The following is a 17,629-nucleotide window of genomic DNA, read 5'->3' as shown; positions in this document are numbered from 1 at the left end:
GGAAGAAGGGGAGATCAATGACAACACTCTCACGGCCATCAAAGAAGAGATCTCAAGGAGATCACAAAGGACATGGAGGGAAAGCTCAAAGCCAAGCAGTCAGGATGGGTTGAGGTGGTGAAGAAGAACATCCGTAAAGAAGTGAGGGAGGAGACTCAAAGGGAAGAACACCAAATCATTCACACCACCATTGAGGAGGAGAAGATGAGGCATGCCCGCCGCCTCAACATTCGAGTCACAGGTATAGCCGAGACACCCGACTCCACTCCTGAGAAAGATGGACAACTTCTATGCATGAAGCTCGGCTACAAGGAAGAGCACCCTCTCCCCTTCACCAAAGCATGGAGAGCCGGGGAAGACTCAACACGAGCCCTCATCCTACAGTTTGCAGGAGAGACGGAGAGGGTCACCTTCATGAGGAAGAGGGTCATACTACGGGGTTTAGAGGGAGCTCCTATTTTCTTGGATGATGATCTCACGAGGATGCAGCTTGAGCATAGGAGAACTTGCATGCCACGAGTCTTACACGCGAGGAGAGAAGGCAAGAAGGCCTTCTATCGAGATGGTCGGGTCATCATTGATGAATGGGCATCAAGTGAAGAAGTAAATAGGACCTCATCCTCACTGCCACCTGCATGTGACACATTGATTTCTTCGATCTTGACTCCACTTTTGCCCTTTGGCTTTACATCTTTGGCTTCATCCTTCTCTTTGTCTTTGCCTTTTCCCTTTTCCTTTTGATCATTTTTCCATTTGTAGCATTGCTTTTTGATGTGTCCCTTCTTGCCACAATAATGGCATTCCAAATCCTTTTTGGAGCGAGACTTGCTCCTTCCCCTTTCTTGGCTTTTTCCCCTTTGCTGGGATCTCCCACGTGCATTCATTGCATTGGACTTTCCAACAGAGTTGTTTTTCCTGTTCATCTCTTCTTGAAGAAGAGCACCCTCAACATCTGCATATGACAGCATAGCATTCGAATTGCTAGTGGCTGTCCTGAATGTGTCCCAACTCTCTGGCAAAGTGCATAACAAAAAAGTGGCTTTGAACTCATCGTCCATTGCCAACTTTTGATTAATGACTTGGCTGACAATACCATTAAACTCATTGAGATGGGCTGTCATAGATGCCCCTTCCTTCATCTGAAGACCTATGAGTTTCTTCAACCAATACACTTTGCTTGAGGCACTTTGTTGGGCATACAAGTCCTGCAATCTCTGCCACATTCCCCAAGCTGTCTTCTCTTCACGAATGCTGAAAAGTAATGAGTCTGACACAGACAACATGATAGTAGATCTTGCCAGCTCATCCATATCTTCCCACTCTTCAGCTGTAAGAGAAGCGGGCATTACACCCCTTTCTTTGATAGGCTTGTGCTGCTTTTTCTGAAGCAACACATTGTAGCACTGGGTTTGCCAAATATCATAGTTATGCGAGCCTTCAAGCTTCTTGATGTGAAGCAATGAAGAGCTCTCACCTGTGGTTGCCATAGCAATATGCAACCTTTAATGCCTGACTCCCTGCAAATGTGCAAACACTGCACCCAAGATGTGCAAACACTGCACCCAGAGCACACAAAGTGCTCACAAATGTTCTCCCAAGCTTTATCTCCCACTGCGGAAGCACAAATGCAACTTTTCTCCCACTTTTTGTGATGAAAACACCAAAATCTGGTTGCTGCAGATTTTGGACAGCACCTTAAATGTGCTCTTTTGCCCTTCCAAAGTACTGTACAACAGTACCAAGTGCTTACAAATGATGTACCAAACCTGTACCGGCAATTTCAGCAGCTGAATTTGAACCTTTTGATCACTCAAAACAATGTACAGCCATGCCAAAACTTGCACAAAGCTGTGCCAAATCTGTACCAGCAGGTACAATAGCAATAAATGCTCTCCTGGCTGTCCAAATGAGTGAAAATCAGATTTTTACAGTCACGAACACTGCATAAAACAGTCCCGAACAGAAATTGGGCAAAAGCCCCTTGACTGCAAGCTGATTTCTGAGGATTCAAGGCATAAATGTCTTGCCTGCTGCTTTGCCAAGCTCAACAAGCATACAAACTTGAAAAGCCCCTTGATTTGAGATCAATTGCTGATCATACATGGTACATTGACACACATGAAGGCATCCAGAGTGTTCACGATGCTTCCCCCTGGCCACATATACATCAAATACATGAAAGCCCCTTGATTTACAGGCACATTGAGTGCTTGTAAGGCATCAGCACATTAACCACAGCATCAAATGCGATTGCCTGCATGCAAATCAACCAAATCGGCACAAAAGCCCCTTGATTTGCACTGCAATTTGCTGCAATTTGCTGCGATTTTGCCCAAATGTGCGATTTTTCACATCATACAGCATGTATGAGTGCTTAATTGCACAATTACATCAAAAGCCCCAAATTTCGACATCCAATTTCCTGCAAATTGATCCTGATTTGACCAATTTCCTGCAAATTTATCCTGATTGTGACCAATGTCACCCAATTTTGCCAATTTTGCTCAAAAATTGAGCAATTGGGCACCTGTACCTGCTCAATTGCTTGAATTGATAAGAAATTCGCAAAAAATTGAAGGCAAATACCTCTGAAATTTTTTATTTTTCTGATTTGCAGGCAAATTTGGTGCTGATGCTTGATGTTGATGCTACTGCAGAATTTATGTGCAGATATTGAAAAGGGCAGCTGTATTAATGCAGGCGGCAGTTCCTCAGGCGTGCTCAGAGGTGAGTAGATAGAAATGCCGACGAAAGGAACAAAAAAAAATGTAGAAAGCAAAGGCCAGCGCAAGAAACACTACGATGGCAACCACCTGCAGAGGATGGTACATGTCGACACATTCTGTCTTCTACTGCACCTGTATAGACGATGTTTGGAGCTATGCTGGCTCTCAGCAACAGACCATTCACGCCTCCTCTTCACTATTTGGTCGACGGCGATGACTTTTGCACCGGCCACGTTGGAGCCGATACCAGTTGTTCTCACCCAGCGATAACACGCCTGCTCTACACGCGACGGCCCTCACCAAAGCTGGCGGCTATAGGGGGTCGCTCGTAGGCGTGTACGATAGACGCCCGCCTGCCTTCGCCTAATACTTCTTCGCTCACGCCTGGCGCCAGTGATTAACACGCCTGCAGCCTACGTTACGGGTGCTTTCCTCACGCCCAGCTGCCTTGCGCTTCAACGACCTGCTGTCTCAACAACCACACACAGTGCTCTTCTACAGTGGATTTCCAGCGTTGCAGTTCTGCACGTGGATCTTCCTCTGCTCGTGCCAAACTCAAGGCTCCAAAGCCGAGCTTCACCCGCACACACACGGACACAACCGTGGCTCTGATACCAGTTGATGGGGAGAAAACAGAATTAGGGTTTAGAGTTCATTCATGGGAGACATACACAGAGAAGCATGGGAGAGAGAGAGAGAGAGAGTTGTGGGGATAAGTCAACTCATCAATCAATGAGTGTGTGACTCCCCTATCACACATGTATATTGCACTAGTACACATAGTGCACTTGGTACATTAAAAGTACTAAGTGTACTATGTACTATAACTTATGGGCTTGTACACACTATAAGGGTGGGCATTATGCCTTTACCCCAACAATTGATGGCCGGCCCATGGATTAGCGGTTTGGGGCCTATGGGACCCAGACCAGGCCACTGACAGAGATACACATGGCAGTATGGAACTGTAATGGTTCACTATGGGTGCAGCCTGGACGACTGGAGCATGTTATGGTGGGGAGAGACATCATACTTCTGACAGAGACACATCAGAGCCCAGAGAGAGGGCTACCTCGAGTAGAGGGATTCCAGTGGGAGTCAGCATACAGGAGGACCACACGCCAGGGTACCTCGAGAGGGTCGGGGGGAGTAGCAGTTCTATTCAAACAAGAGCTTCAGGGGAGACTGAGAGTGGTAGCACAGGATCCAGAGACCAGATACATGTGGATCAGCCTACAGCTCTCACAGGACAGGGTTATATACATAGCTCTATGTTACTTTTCTCCATCAAGATCCTCCTATGTCATTACAGAGGACATGCCACAGGAGGAGGAGAGCCTCGCCATACACTTGTCTGTCTCAGAGGAGATTATGCATAATTCTACACTAGGGGAAGTATTTCTTACGGGCGACTTCAATGCCCACACACAAAGCAGACAGTCTGAGGTGTATGACTATGATGACATGGAGATCCTCCACCCTGTGGATCCAGAGGAGATAGGGGCTAGTCGGGCATCAGAGGAGACTGGACCAGACAGAGGACATTATGGGGACCACTTACTAGAGTTGGGAGCCAGGCATCGTCTCGTTATTTATAACGGGATGCTACAATGGCCGGGATCAGGAGGGCTTACATGCTTCCCACATGGGGGTCATACACGGATCGGAGGCACGGTGGTAGACTACATTATGGGGTCTTTGGAGGCATCACAGCTTGTCACCTCATTCTCCATTCCACCTTGTCCTATTGGGGCAGATCATACATACTTGGCATTTTCACTAGCCGGATCACCAGTATCACCAGCCCCCCACATACCGACGCCACACACTACCATCTACTTCACACATGACATGGCAGACATATACACTGGCAGAGTAGAGGATGGGCTCCTACTCATGGATCCCCTGGCACCTATGGATACCATTACAGCCCAGCTGGCATCACTCCTACACACGGCTGCATTATAGAGCTTCCCACATCGTGTACACTCCGGAGAGCCTGCGAGATCTGGGACCATGCCCCAGAACAGATGGTATGATGACGAGTGCAGAGCCCTATACTCACGGCTCCGCATACAGAGAGCCTTGGGAGCCATCACAGAGCAGGAGTCAAGGAGAGAGATGAGGAGACTTACTCGCCGCAAAAGGCGGGCCTTCGCAGAGATACAGGAGCTAGAGATCTTTCATTTCTTCATGAGTAGAGATAGCCCTGTCTCATGGCGGCACTTCAGAGAGCCCTGGACACCGACACCTATTGCAGACCCACATACATGGCACACATATGCAGAGGGCCTATACCACGTCCCACAGCAGCCACCTATACCTCAGCCACAGGAGCCTCGACCTACCACAGCTAGCTTCTTTACCCACTCGATGGTACAGGAAGCTATCCGCCACCTACAGCATGGACGGGCCGCCGACCATATGGGCCTGCAGGGTGAGCATCTCATATATGCAATAGATTCTTTGGCTCCGTTTCTTGCACACCTGTTTAACAGGGCACTAGCAGAGGGTTTGCCTGCGGAGTGGACCATGCACACCATTGTGCCAATTCACAAAACAGGGGATATGCTCGATCCGAGCAACTACAGGATGGTTATGGTTGGCCACGTGCTGGCCAAACTCTATGGTGCAGTGCTGGAGCAAGAGCTTAGCTTATATGCTGAGCGAGCAAGTTTACGCTCATCAGGGCAGGCAGGCTTTAGGAGAGCTTTCTCTACCACTGACCATGTATTCACTTTGAGCTGTATGATTGATCAGGCCAGAGTGAGGAAGAGAAAGCTCTATTACTGCTTTGTGGATTTTCGCAAGGCATTTGACACAGTACCACGAGAGAGGCTCTTTCAGCGCCTGCAGTCTCTTGGCATACCAACAAATATGACATGGGGCATCTACGCATTATATGAGTAGGTTTTTGGGCGAGTCAGATGTCCAGGAGGTATGTCCGAGACTATTGCTAGCACCATTGGTGTGAAGCAAGGATGCCCACTTTCCCCCACGCTATTTGGGTTATACATTGATGAGGTGGCTGACTTCCCCAAAGCTCATTCTCATGTGCTTCTTGATAAGAAGAAGGCTCTTCTGAATCAAAGAGACCACCCATTGCGAATGCAGACTCCCCACGATGTACATTCAAAGCATGGCTGGAACTAGCCCTTGTTCTACCTGTGAGTGGAGCTGCAAGTTTGCTTTCTTGCAAAGTTTTCAGCAACCATCTTGGCACTGACTTGGCTGTGTCAATGGCTGTTTGCTCTTCCCTGACAAGATCTTCCACTTCTTCCATAGAAGGGAGCTGAATGGCTGGCTGGTCCACATGTTCTACATGTGGATTTTCTTGTGTAGGGGCTGGCTGATCTGAATCCCCCCTAATTGCAATGAGTAAAAGTCCATCAAACATGTCCTGTAAGCTTGTATCATTGCTTTTATACAAGCTGTACATGGGCTGTTCTGAATTTTCAGCAAATACCACATCTCTATTGACAAAAATCCTTCGTGTAGTTGGATTATAAAGACGGTATCCTTTGCTTTCATTGCTGTAGCCCACAAAAATGCATTTAATTGCTTTGTCATCTAGCTTTGTTCGGAGTTGTTCTGGCACATGCGCATATGCCAAACACCCAAATGTACGCATATAATCCACTGCTGCCTTTCGGCTATACCAAGCCTCAAAAACGGTTGCTCGATAAGTTTGCTCTTGTTTGTTCTTCCTGCAAGAGTAAACCCACGAGCTCTTCAAAAGTGACGGGATCAGCACCTCCTCGGAGAGGTTGAGAGAGGTGTGAAAGCCCAAGTAGGAAGGCGGTAAAGAATGAAGAGTGTTCGTGACCATCTGTGTGTCTGGGATAACCTCATCAATGTTGAGCAATTGTTCCTGCAAATCTTTCACTTTGGTGAGATGATCTGCCATGGAGTCACCCTCATCCGTAGAAAGAAGATCCAATTGCCTCTTCAAGTAGGCAACTCTTGCCTCGTTGCGTACCTGATACATTGCTTCCAATGTGTCCCATGCAAGCTTCGATGTCTTGCATGAACGAATGTGCGGAATAATAGTCCTTTTCACTGAAAGGCTATCAATGACATGGCCTGTGCATCTCTAGAGTCCCATCTCTTCTGCTCTTGTGTGGGAGAAGGATCTACATCAGGAGCTCTTTGAGCACCTCCCCATTGAGGCGTGGCTAGCTGTATGGTAAGTGGGCGTGTGTCATCACCACACACGATGCCCCAAAGCCCTTTGGCTACCAGCAAATTACAGATCATGAAACTCCAGAGGGAGTAGTTAGATCCATCCAGCTTGTCCTCCTGGGTGAGCACACCAAATACATCTGTAGCATTCTGTGCCATGTCAACAAAATATATCTGCAAGCAAACCAAGCACCAATGTGCACTGCCAGGCAACCAAATGTCCTGTGCAAATGTATGCCTGCAAACCAAAGCAAGTGTAAACCTGCACCAAATTGTCCAATTACACACAATGTGTATACATACGCGACAAATCGCAGCTGTAATGCCCAATTACATGCTCCAATCAAAAAATCCCCAATTTTTATGCACTCCAATCGCTTCAATGTGCATCTAATTGGCCAATTTCCACAAAAGCCCCAAATTTCTGCAAGTGAAAGAGGTTCAATTTGCTGATTTTGACCTCAATTTTGAAAACCCCCAAATTTCTGCAAATGAAAGAGGTTCAATTTGCTGATTTTGACCTCAATTTCAAAAACCCCCAAATTGCACCTGCAATTTTCTTTGAATTTGACTTGCACAGAAGTGTCTACAAAATCTGCATATGACCTGCACTGGAAAGGCTGCAAAATCTGTATTTGTATTTGACCAAAAATGTGTACAGAGAAACACCTTCATGCAAGGGCAGCAGGCTTGGAGTAGACAGTGCTAACGGGCGTTGGAGGAAGCCAGCAAGGCGGCGGATGGCTGTGGGCAGCCGACGGGGAGCTGGGGCTGGATCTTACGAAGCTGATGGGATAGGCGTAGGCGGCAGCCGTAGGCTAGCTGCACCAGGGCCCGGCGGCAGCGGAAAACAGAACGGGCGACAGCCGTCGAGTCATCGTCGTCGCTGCAGCTCGGAAGGTGTCGGGCGAGTCGGCAAACGGAGGCGGGCGCTCAGAGCAAGGCGAGCACGGCTTTGGCCGCAAGTAAGTCGGAATGGGCGGGAGCCGTCAGCTGGGCACGAGTCGCTGGCGGGAGCGAACGGACGGACGAACAAAGCAGCAGTCGGAACGGACACGTCGACGGAGCAAAACGGGGGGTCGACGCTGGGCGACGGCGACGGCGACGGCGACGGCGATGAAGGCCGGATGGGAGCAGAACGCCAACGTGGCTCTGGGCGACCGGACGGGAGTGCTCACGGCGAGGGTGGCCGGAACCATGATGGAGCTGGGCGGCGGCGGTGGTGGGCTCCCCACTAGTGCCGCCCGTTTCTGGTGGCCGGACGGAGGAGCGCCGACGGAAGCACGCAGTCCGGCGACGAACGGAACGGCAATTTTCGACGGAATTTCGACGAGGGAATTCCACAGTCAGCAGAGCAGTTTTTTCAGGGGAAGAAATCCACAGGCAGCTCCCTGCTCTGATACCAACTGTTGGGTGTTGGACTCACACACTCACACACACAAACCTGCACATTAGGGTTAGGTGCAGGGTAGAGAAGCTTACACACAGAAATGAGAGAGAGAGAGAGAGAGAGAGAGAGAGAGAGAGAGAGAGAGAGAGCCAAAAGTGTGGTATCCACAAAATGCAAGTCAACCCTTGCATGTGTGCCACATCCATATAATATAGAAGTACAAAATATTATATAGTGTCCTTTCACACTTGATGTCCAAGGGGAAAAACCACATGGGAAAAAGTACCCTTGGTTAAGCCCTGTTCACACATAGCACTACCATAAGTGAGCATATGCCTACACTACCACCATTCCAATATGACAGGGATGCACCACATATCCGTCTCTCTCATAGTGAGAGGAACAGAGTATTGAGACAGGATCTATGGCAACTCTATACACGAGAGACATGGATATCGCCTACACAGCCTCTTCCACCGAAGATGCTATACTACAGAGATCACTTCATGAGTATCACTGATGATGGATTTATAGAGAGGCCTAGATACATTGAGGGCTTTTTACCACACGGCTCCCGAGTGGCTATTGGTCAGCTTAGAGTTTCATCACACCAATTGGAGATTGAGACTGGCAGACCAGCACGGATCCCCCGAGAGGAGAGGGTATGCAGATTGTGCAGAGAGGAGGTGGAGAGTGAGAAGCATTATGTATGCAAATGCAGAGCATATACAGCCATCAAAGAGAGATATCCCATTTTATTCACAGAGCCACATTCCCTACGCCAGATCTTTGAGGCAGCAGACCAGCGCATACTGGGGAGATTCATTCTAGACATACAGCGCCACAGAGAGACATCATTACAGGCTCAGACAGCTCCAGAGGGGGAATCACAGACACAGATTACTACATTTTTTCAAAGATCCACCCCACTCCCAGCCCCTACACGGCAAGGAATTACTCTCCAAAGAGCAAAGACACTCCAGAGCCCGCAGGAGACAGAGGACACCTGGCTTTCGAACACCACGCCTATACCAGAGAGAGATGACAGAGATCAGAGCTCAGTTTCACAGAGAGGGTGCGGAGCGACTGGCTCGCTTCAAAGCACACCCAGGCATGTTCTTCAGGGAGCTGTGGACACCCCCTTCATTGATGTATACCATTTTATACCCCCAGTATGGTACATGATGGAGCTAGCTAGGTTGCATATCATGATTGTATACTCCATGCATATAGCTTTGCATTCTCCTAGTAGTAGAGCTCCATCCCCTTCACCACTCATTGTACTTATTGCACACCCAGATTCAGCTTTTTTTAGTTCAGTACTTTTTCATTTTGTTGGGATGACAGAGGATACCCCATACAGGTACTCCGATTTGTCTCATAGGCCGAGTTCGGTCTTTTGGAAGACGTTAATAAAATCTCTCTCTCTCTCTCTCTCTCTCTCTCTCTCTCTCTCTCTCTCTCTCTCTCTCTCTCTCTCTCTCTCTCCCCCCCCCTATGTTTCCACTTTCCCTTCTTCCACTCCACATTCTATCACTGAGATCTGTGTTTCTTGTTGCTATGGATATGGCTCCCCCCCTGTACGAACAAGGATGACAAGTTGAAAGGACCCAACTATGCCCATTGGAAGCTTCAAATGCGGATCTGGTTCATCCACAAGGGTTTGTGGGATATTGTTCAAGGCATTGAGAGGAAGCCCGAGCGTCCTTGGAACTCTAGGAGGTGGACTTAGGATCAAGAGGATGAATTCGTTGCGGAATTACAAGACTAGGAGAATCGGGACTCGAAGGCACATTCTATGCATCTACTGCGGACCATCACAGAGGAGGTCTCACCGGCAGTGCAAACTCTCACCAGTGCTCATCATGTATGGTCTAAATTGGAGGATCTCTTTACTCGAGATTCGTTGATGAGGGCAATTACCTTGCAAGGGCAGCTCTACGGTTTGTTATTCCCTGAAGGCAGTTCCTGTCAAAATACGCAGCGGAAATGATAACCAAACTTGGGTCCACAAGAGCAAGTAGAGTGCAGAAAATAGACAGCACAAGAAACACTGAGAGATAGGCGTGTAAACTCTTCTCTATACACAAGATCCCGTACAAAACTGAATGAGAAAATGGTGAGGAACATGGGGCCTATTTATATGCCCCATGGATGCAGTTGGCCAGCGCTTGAGGGCTCTCCACGACTGCATAAAGCAAGTCGGCTAGCAGAAAATATCTCCACGACTGTACAAAACAAGTCGGCCAGCATCAAAACCTCCACGACTACATCATAGGCAGTCGGCTAGCCACCAGGAGCACATGAGGTGCAGTCGGCCAGCACCAAGGGCTCCTGCCAACATGTGGCATCCATTTGCACCATGGAAAAATGGGAAAAAATGGGAAAAAAATACAGGGAGTGAGGAAAAATGATAAAACACCTATACAAGGCGGGCACAACCACAACAAAAGCCCTGGTGTCTGATTAAGACAAGAGATGACTTCTAACACCCCCTCTCAGCTCCTAGCTGTGCAATCAACCCAAGGGAGCTGAAGTGCCGCCTGAGCGTAGCCTAACGTAGAGACTTCGTGAAGAGGTCTGCCGCATTGTCCTCCGTCGAACAATAAAGGAGCAAGATGTCACCAGCCAAGATCTTCTCACGTACAAAGTGATACTGTATCTCTATGTGCTTGGTCCGGGCATGGAAGACCGGGTTCCGAGCAATAGCTATACAACTCTGGTTATCGCACTGGATGACTGTGGGCTCCTTCTGTGGAAACCCAATCTCACCTAGCAGCCTCCGCAACCACACAACCTCGCAAGCAGCAGCACAAGCAACTCGGTACTCTGCCTCTGTCGAAGAGAGGGCAATAGTTGGCTGCCTCTTGCTGCTCCAAGAAACTGCTGAGCCAAGGGTAAAACTGTATCCTGAAGTAGATCTCCTCGTGTCTGGATCTCCTCCCCAATCTGAGTCACTCCAACCTTGGAGTCTGACTCCATCCCCTCCTGTGTAAAAGAGTCCTAGATCCTTCGTACTCTGTAGATACCGCAAGATCCGCAATCCTGCGTCCCAATGAGACTTCAATGGCGTCTGCATAAAAGAGCTCAACAACCCCACGGAGAAGCTCAAGTCCAATCTGGTGTTCAGCAACCAGATCAATGAACCAACCAACTTCCGGTACTGCGAGGCATCAACTGGCTCACAAGGATCAGTAACAGTTAACTTTGTGTTTGGGTCCATCGGCGAAGTAATAGGCTTGCAGTTCTCCATCCCAAAGGCCTCAAGCAACTCATGAACATACCGCTGCTGAGAGACAAAAAACCCCCTCTGGGTCTGCCAGATCTCCAATCCCAAAAAGAAGTGGAGTAAGCCTAAGTCGGTCATCTCAAACTTCTTTGACAAGGCAGCCTTCGTCGCACCAATGTGCTCCACATGACTGCCGATGAGAATGAGATCATCCACATAAAGGATAATTATCGTAACCATGCCGCGTTTCCGAAAGAGATACAGGTTAGGATCTGCAACCGATCTCTGAAATCCAGTCCGAATAAAGACGGAATCAATCTTCTGATTCCAAGCCCTGGGAGCCTGCTTAGATTCCAAGCCCTGGGATCCTGCTTAAGACCATATAAGGCCTTACGTAACCTGTAAACCATCCCTTCTGATCCTGGAACAACAAAGCCTGGATGCTGCTCAACATACACCTCCTCCTGCAGATCACCATTAAGGAACGCAGCTTTTACATCCATTTGATACACGGGCCACCTCTGAGAAGAAGCAAGGGCAAGAACGGTCCGAATCGTGGACATCCGTGCTATCGGTGCAAAGGTATCCTCGTAGTCGATGCTTGGCCGCTAAGCATAACCTTTAGTCACAAGTCTGGCTTTGCGTTTGTCCACCGACCCATCAGACGCATATTTGGTCTTAAAGACCCATTTGACACCAATGATTGACCGTTTCGACGGCCTCGGTACCAACTCCCATGTGTTGTTCTTCTCGATGGCATCAAGTTCCACCTGCATGGCTTTCCTCCAAGTATCCTGTGAAAGGGCTTCCTTGACGGAAGTGGGCTCTTTGTCCCGCATAATACGAGACATCAGAGCATAGTTTACCTGAAGAAGCTCCGCTGTATTGCTTTTATCTCGGACTCTATGTGATCTTGGAGGGCCGTCCTCTGTGGTCCACTCGCAAGGTAACTCCGTGACACCTGACTCCCGAAGGGTGTCCAACAAACACCCAGGTACTCGAACAGATCGTAGAGCCTCCTGTGGTTGCGGGGCTCTACTCCAACTACGGGCTCAACCTCCTGTACTGACTGAGGTTGATCAACTGGAATAATGGTCTGGGAATCATGATCAAACTCCTCTGGATGTCCAAGAAGTGGCGGCTCCTCGACAGTGGATACTGAAACATGCTCATCAAAGACCACATCCCGGCTGACAACAATCTCGTTCCTGTCTGGATCATACAATCTGTATCCCTTGGAAAGAGAATTATACCCCACAAATACAAGCTTGCGGGACTTGGAGTCAAGCTTCCCCCTCTGCTTCTTCGGAATATGTACATACGCATCACTCCCAAAAACACGGAAGTGCGAGACATCAGGTTTCCTGCCAAAGTATGCCTCAAATGGAGTCATATGAGGTACTGAAGTCGTCGGAGATCGGTTGAGGGTATGGACAGCCGTTGCCATAGCCTCTCCCCAAAGTGGACGAGGAAGATCATGATGCTCCAGCATGGTCCTCGCCATCTCCACCACAGTCCTGTTCTTGCGTTCTACAACTCCATTCTCCGAAGGCGATCCTATATTGGCCAGTTCCCTCTTGATGTCATGATCTGCACAAAATCTGAGAAATACAGTCGAGGAGAATTCACCTCCTTTGTCAGCCCTGAGAATCTTTACCTCAAATCCAGACTCTTTCTCCACCATCACGTTGCCAACATCTGGCAAGCCAACCACCATCTGGTCTCGGAAAGCTCGCTGAAGTGCATCCACATTTAAGTGGCCAAAACGAAAGTGCCACAAATCTCCGAACTAAGAACCTGTCAACGAGGAGAGTGCAAAGAGCTTGTAGATACCATTCTCCACACCGCCTTCCCAAACAACCTGGCCAGTCTCACGGTCCCGTAGAGCAACTGAATGCTCCTCAAATTCCACCCGAAAGCTAGTCTTGCATACTTCATGCATTGACAGAAGATGAAAACCCAGAGTAGGGACATAAAGAACACGGGAAGCATGCTTGCCCCCCTTGAATAGGTAGGCTACGCCACCCTCGCGTACGCCTGGCCACAGGGCCACGTGGCCTGGGCTGGCTACGCAAGACTGGCCTGGGCGCTGCCTGGCTGGCTACGCAGGCCTGGCCGCCTGCTTCCTTGCCTGCGTACAAGTCCGCCTGCCACAAGGCTTGCACACGAACGTGTGCAAATGTGCTTTCTTGGCCGACTGTGTACTCGCCCGCCACAACGCTGCCCACCAACGTGGACCTCTAGCACGTTGTACAGCACGCCACCACGTTTCAACCCTTCGCATCTCTCTTTGCCCTCTCTCTCTCTCTCACTCGTTCAATGAAAAGCAACATGCTTTTTCTGTTTCTCTCCCTGCAGTTCATGCGATTGCACAAACAAGACTCTCCTCTTCCTTGCAAAGCAAGCGACCCTTCCAAGACTACCATCTCCCATCAACATGGGTCTCTTTGATGAAGAAAAAACACATACTGAATCTGAAAACAGCAGTATGCACAGAAAAAACAGCAAGCTTTTCAACACATACCTTTCTTCGACCTCTTCTTCTCTACCTACCGACTTACTCGTTCATGAGGTATGCTCTGATACCACTGTCAAAACCCCACGGATCTCCTCGTGATCGATCGAACCTGCAAACAACGAACAAACAAACAACAAGGGGGGTGCAGGCCTGACTCACCTCCCAACCATGACAGCCGTGGGCAAGCCCACAGTCTTGGCTGTCCCCACCAAGCCACGAGCTAAGCTAACTAGGTTGACGTACCGACCAATCTCTTCCTCGCGACGTCCCATACCGCCACGAAGCTGCCCTCACGGGCCTCGAGATTGCTGCCGGCCTCGGCTGCGTAAAGCAAGTGCACGTTTGCACTAGATCCAGGCTCCAAGACCATAGAGCTCTCACAAACTCGCGAGACTCTCTATATCCCAATAACTAACCTTGGCCACCCTTTTATAGGCTCTTGGCCGGTCATTGGGCATCCACACTTGGGCGCCCGCCCGTCCATACTTGGGTGCCCACCCGTTAGTATATCCCTGGACCCTAACTCAGCTCGTCAATCAGCCTGCCTAGTTCCAAGCTTCCACAAGCCTCGAAACAGTCTTGCGTGCATGTGGCACACGGTAGATACACACTGTGCACATGACAGGGGGGGGGGAGGGTCAACCCATCTTCTGGCCCCTAGTGTGGTGTACTGTGCAGATTTGTCATCTTCCTTTGTCTAGCATACTTATGTCTATTTTCAGTTTTCGTGATTGAATAGATTTCCGTGTTACAGTTGCCCTTCCGTTTACACCTTCACTCTCCCCAAGATCTCAGCAACTAGACTTGAGATAGCGCTAAAGGGAGAGGACATGATAAGCTTGACTGACTTGCAAGCAAGAAGAGGTAGAACCATCTAGGTCTCAACTCACCCCCCACCTTCCCTCAAATTTATTTACTTTTTAACTACCAGGCTGGTGATAAGAGCCAAGTACCTGATTCCTCCTGCAAATGGGGCTGTCACTTATTCATGGACGAGTACACATCTTGTGGCCTTGAAAGGAATCTAATTGACTGATAACTGCTGCTTGAAGTGTAAAACTAAATGATGGGCTATCCTGGGTAAGGAATCATTGGACTTACAATTGGACCTTTAAAACGTGCCTATTTAGCCTAGAGCCCAAACATAACCGAACAAACCTGTCGTGGTGTGCAACATCATTGTTCCTGAATGATGCTACTAAGCATTGTCTAGGGTATATAAAAGATCAGAACTTACCCACTTTTACCTCCTAATCCACAGTTCCACTCCTAGGCATGCAAAACTGACTAAATTTGGTTTGTGTGTTACATCAAAAGTAACCTTAATGAATGATGGATATGTGGTAAATGTATACTCGATTATTCTCACACCTTACATCCTTTTGCAATGATTCTTAGCTCAATAGATTACTTTAAGCCCCATGGCCATATCAAAGCTCATGTGGCAATCAGGAAAAATCTACAAAAAACACGGTAATAGTGCGTGACAAAAGAGACTTGAAAGACGCATATGCACTTCAAGTAACTGCCAAAGAATGATTGTTTGTGATTGTGAAAAGAAATACCAAAAAAACATCTCTAATCACACATTGCTTGCAATATCAATCCAATTAAAGGGGCATATAAAAGAGAGGCAGCATACCTTCAAGGAGAGGTTTCTGAGTGTTTTCTCGCACAACATGTGGTCGAGAAAATTGTACCATACTTGAGAAGCTGGGCCATAGATGAAGAAGCCATATGTAGTCATCCGCAATGCTCGGAGCCAATCATAGCTCCCAAAGTTGCCGTTCTCAATGGCCTGAACGGATTCAAAGAATCAAAACAAAGACTAATCAAAACAAAGGTTAATTAAGAGGAAAGATTTTTGACAATTAATTTTGTAACTTACCTTTGTTTTCTGGTCAGGGGACTGGTCGAGAGAATCCTGGCGTTGAATCCACCGCGAGCGCAGCTGAGCGGCACTGTCTCCCAGCAACGCGAGGATACCAGCTGTGCAGGCGGCTTTGACCGGGAGCCGGAGCTTTTTGGGCTGGATTTCTGCAGAATCGTGGGCACTGCTGCCTCCGCTGGTGGTTGCCCTTGGGACGTGAGCAGGAAAGCGCCACCTCAGGCCTCCGCTGGAAGAAGTCCCAAAGCCTGACAAGGGGCCTCCCATAGCTGTTCCTCGCTTAGTGCTCTACTAGCGCATGGACTTCGCGGGCACTCCCGAGTCCCGTGTTCAAATGTGGCAGGAATCCTTATTTTTGGCATCAAAATCAAAATATATTAACTGGAACTTATCTTATCTTAATTTTTATTACACTACTTGGATTTCGATTTTGGCCACCGTATTTTTCCACGTGGCATCAATTTTCTACTTTCTTTACCAACAAAATTTGCAAGGTGCTACAATTTTCTAGTTTTTTTTCAACCTTGATGAAAACCATGTGATGTGGCTCATGCCCACCACTCGTGACTCGTAGTGTTCAAAAAAAAACCTAGGTATACTATAATTGCACTTCTAAAATTTAAAAAAAAAATCGTCAAATTTTGGGAGTGAAGGTTTTCAAGAGGTTTTAGTGTGATAATACTTTTAAAATTCGTAAAACATTCAAAAACTACTTGTAGTTTTGTCAGATGGAAGTTTTTCATCAGTAAATTAGTAGCCTTTTTTGCACTGCTTGTGAAAGACGCGCATGATGATTGCTACCAACATACAACGTCAACTCCAACAATCATATGTCCCATTGATCGGGTTTTGTCATCGTCAACATCTAGCATTGCAACATCGACTTACATCGCCACTGCTCCTTTGGCATTCTTCAAACCCCTCCCCAGCCATTTGAGACATCCACTTTCGAGTCCACCATAGCCATCTAAGACATCCACTTCCGAGTCCACCAACTTACTCAAGGAGGGCATGCCATGTCTACAAAGTATGCATCTATGATTTGCATAAGTGACCAAAATTTATGTAAGAGGACATACTCAAGCAGTGTCGCCATGGCAAAGCACGATGCACACCTTGACAAAGTCATAGGGTTTCTGAGAAGAACATGATGATGTTGATGATGATGAGCACGATTACCAGAGCAAGGCCACGATGTCATGGGAGAAGATGTCAACATTAGAGAGCAAGCGCGGAAATGGAACACACTCTCTCTCTCTCTCTCTCTCTCTCTCTCTCTCTCTCTCTCTCTCTCTCTCTCTCTCTCTCTCTCTCTCTCTCTCTCTCTCTCTCTCTCTCTCTCTCTCTCTCTCTCTCTCTCTCTCTATATATATATATATATGCTAACCACTCCATAAGTTAACATGGTTTCACCCGCCCGACCTATCATAAAGGCGCTTCGCCATGTTACCCGCTTGAACGCGCTTATCTTTTGTAAGACAAAACTAGAACAGATAAAGCAACCTTACCTTGTGCTTAATGTCAAATAAGGAAAGTCTAAAGACTTCATGTATACTTACTTAAGACTATGGCCGAACCACTTATGTATAAGTCATTTTTTACAATAAGCAATACTCCCTTGTAATAGAATACTTCTTGCTTGCATGTATGCTATTGAAACTTGCTTGCTTGATGGATACATGCTAGATAGGATTGT

General features: G+C 47.9%; 1 protein-coding gene across 1 annotated transcript in view; it reads right to left on the bottom strand.

The window, feature by feature from the left end:
• Positions 1-16,283, bottom strand: part of LOC147618051 (Peroxisomal membrane 22 kDa (Mpv17/PMP22) family protein) — a 44,605-nt gene extending 28,322 nt beyond the window's left edge. The window contains exons 1-2 of the mRNA XM_086775294.1: positions 15,934-16,283; positions 15,688-15,843 (exon numbers count right to left, since the gene is read on the bottom strand). Of these exons, the coding sequence (XP_086631420.1) occupies positions 15,688-15,843; positions 15,934-16,200 (423 nt within the window). The 5' untranslated portion in view covers positions 16,201-16,283. The remainder of the gene's footprint in view (positions 1-15,687; positions 15,844-15,933) is intronic.
• Between the last annotated feature and the right edge of the window lie 1,346 nt (positions 16,284-17,629).

The sequence above is a fragment of the Cibotium barometz genome, chromosome 35 (assembly GCF_041138505.1).
Source record: "Cibotium barometz isolate CiBa-2024 chromosome 35, ASM4113850v1, whole genome shotgun sequence".
Lineage (NCBI taxonomy): Eukaryota > Viridiplantae > Streptophyta > Polypodiopsida > Cyatheales > Cibotiaceae > Cibotium > Cibotium barometz.
This window is presented reverse-complemented; position numbering and strand designations above follow the sequence as displayed.